This window comes from Penaeus monodon, chromosome 15 (assembly GCF_015228065.2).
Source record: "Penaeus monodon isolate SGIC_2016 chromosome 15, NSTDA_Pmon_1, whole genome shotgun sequence".
In the NCBI taxonomy this organism is placed as follows: domain Eukaryota; kingdom Metazoa; phylum Arthropoda; class Malacostraca; order Decapoda; family Penaeidae; genus Penaeus; species Penaeus monodon.
The window spans coordinates 31273737-31275996 of record NC_051400.1 but is presented as its reverse complement, the minus strand read 5'-3'; the positions used below and the strand labels follow the sequence as shown (position 1 = coordinate 31275996).

The window sequence follows — 2260 nt, the reverse complement described above, 5'->3', positions numbered from 1 at the left end:
TCACTTACTCTAATATTCTTTATCCTTATTAACAAAGATGTTAAATATATGCACATCATAAAAAGAAAAGACATAAATCTTCCCCTTCCACCAGTGATTTTGAAATGCAACTAGATATGATCCCACTCCAAGCAGGGGTCCCTATGTCAGACGGAAGAACAACAGCGCAGAGGCTATGAAGGCAGGTGAACGGGAGCCCATTTCGACTAACCTTGTCTTCCTTTTGTTGCTCCCAGACAGATACATCTAAATCAGATGCTTTTAATTTTAGAAATAAAAAAGAGAAGAGTAGACCCCAAAACAAAAAGGGGGTGAGGGGGGGAAAAAAGAGGGGAGGGGGGTTAAGGAATCTACAAATTATAGTACTTTTCTATGAAAAAAAAAAAAAAGTGTAAAAGTACACACATGAATATTTGCAACATAATCTTTCAGTAATAATTTTAGGATCAAAATTCAGTCAAACATCTAAAAAATTAAATACCGAAAAAGAATGAAAAAGACAGCTTTGTCAGTGTGTCTGTTTATAATACCTCAAAGCACAAACTTCTTTTGCCTACATTTTTGTGCTTGTATTTACGGATCATTCCCAACTCATAGGTCTAATGGCTGAATCTGCAGTCAATATATTTGTCTAGTTTGTGACGATGTCACTTTCATTTTGAAAAATAAGTGATTTGGGTTCATGGATTATTAAAACAAGAAATTCTTACTTTATATAAAAACTATGAAGCAGTGCTGTCAAAACCAAATCTAGTAACCCAAAAGAAGAAGCACACAAAGGTCATGACATTACGAATATCAAATAGTCCAACAAAGTGGAGGCATATATCATAAGCTTAAATAAATGTTAATGCTGCCAGTTTTCTAGTGACAAACACTGACTCATTATATATAAAAAAAAAAAGTTAAATATAATAAAACATCTAAAAATAATTGATTAATACTGTGGAAATAACCAAACTTTTCCCTTAAATTTCAAATGCTAATATATGTTTTTTTTTTCCTTTTTTAATGTAACCTACCACAATTTACCTACACCCTTAAACATCTGCAATTGGGCACTTCAGAGAAATGTTATGGTACTCAAAAAATAAATGGTAATGAACAAAATAATAATGAATAGGCAAAACATCAGTGATCTGTAATAAGATAATCAACGAGGTGATTAAAATATGTCACAGTTAGTGTGACATATGATCATAATTCCATTATAAAAAAAATCCAAATCTTGAAAACAAGAAACTATAAAATACTTGTCAGGGGGGAGGGGGATTCACTATTCCACTTACAAGTAATTGAGCCTCATCTGTAACACATGCATCTCCTGTTTTACGGCATTATAAGTGCAGCAGAAATACAGAGTAATATATGTATATATTTTTCTACTCATCATAATATTTTTCTATTCTTTCTTGTTTGGTAATAACTGAGTTGCTCTTGTATTATTAAATTAGGTTACACATTGGACAGCTCTGTTTTTGCCATTTCTTGTAGAGAATACTATCAGACAGGGTTATTAATTATATCACTGCATCAAAATCACAACTCAAAATATTCATATGTAAAACTCATCCCTTTATTAAACTTAGTTTATTACTTAATAACCTTTACTAGATGGGGATTATGCTCAATAAATTTGATATTTCTATAATACACGGGATAAGCAGAATATATCTAATAATACTATTACATAATTTCACAAAAAAGTATTCTTATTATTCCTTTACAACCTCTTAGCAGCATCTGGAAGTATGTATATATATATAAAAAAAAAAATCCTTGTTACTATAGATGATGCTGCATTACCCACAACTATATCACTTGAAGAACCTTCATGAAAGCACATGAAATGTAAAGTTTTACAGCCTTCTCTCTCAACTTGGGGTGACTGGCTTCACAAACGGTCTGTGAATGGAAAAGACAGTCATTATGTATATAGTAAGTAAAAAATATTTCATTCCCCACACTTTTATAAAATTTTCTGAACTTGGAAGTCCCAAAGATTATGGTTAATGAATATATGAAATACACAAATGAGACTAAGTATGCTTATTACTCTGGACCCATCTACAGAAAAATTAAGCATTCAAAGCTCATAGCTTACATGATGGTGACAGATCCTTTGATTCGGCCAAGAGTTTGAAAGAATCACCAAACACCTTTTTCACTCTTCAAATACTTCTCCATCATAAACAGATCTTGCTGTGTTGGTCAGATCAAAAGGTTCTGTTGGATATGAAGGGAAATAGTAAAAAAAAAA

The 2260-nt window shown here is 31.7% G+C and overlaps 1 protein-coding gene across 1 annotated transcript in view; it reads right to left on the bottom strand.

The window, feature by feature from the left end:
- The window catches only part of LOC119582327, a gene marked incomplete in the record, with an annotated part of 28913 nt that overhangs the window by 1133 nt on the left and 25520 nt on the right, over positions 1–2260 (bottom strand). Inside the window, 5 exon segments of the mRNA XM_037930542.1 lie at positions 1023–1048; positions 1290–1324; positions 1807–1830; positions 2105–2170; positions 2173–2228. Of these exon segments, the coding sequence (XP_037786470.1) occupies positions 1023–1048; positions 1290–1324; positions 1807–1830; positions 2105–2170; positions 2173–2228 (207 nt within the window).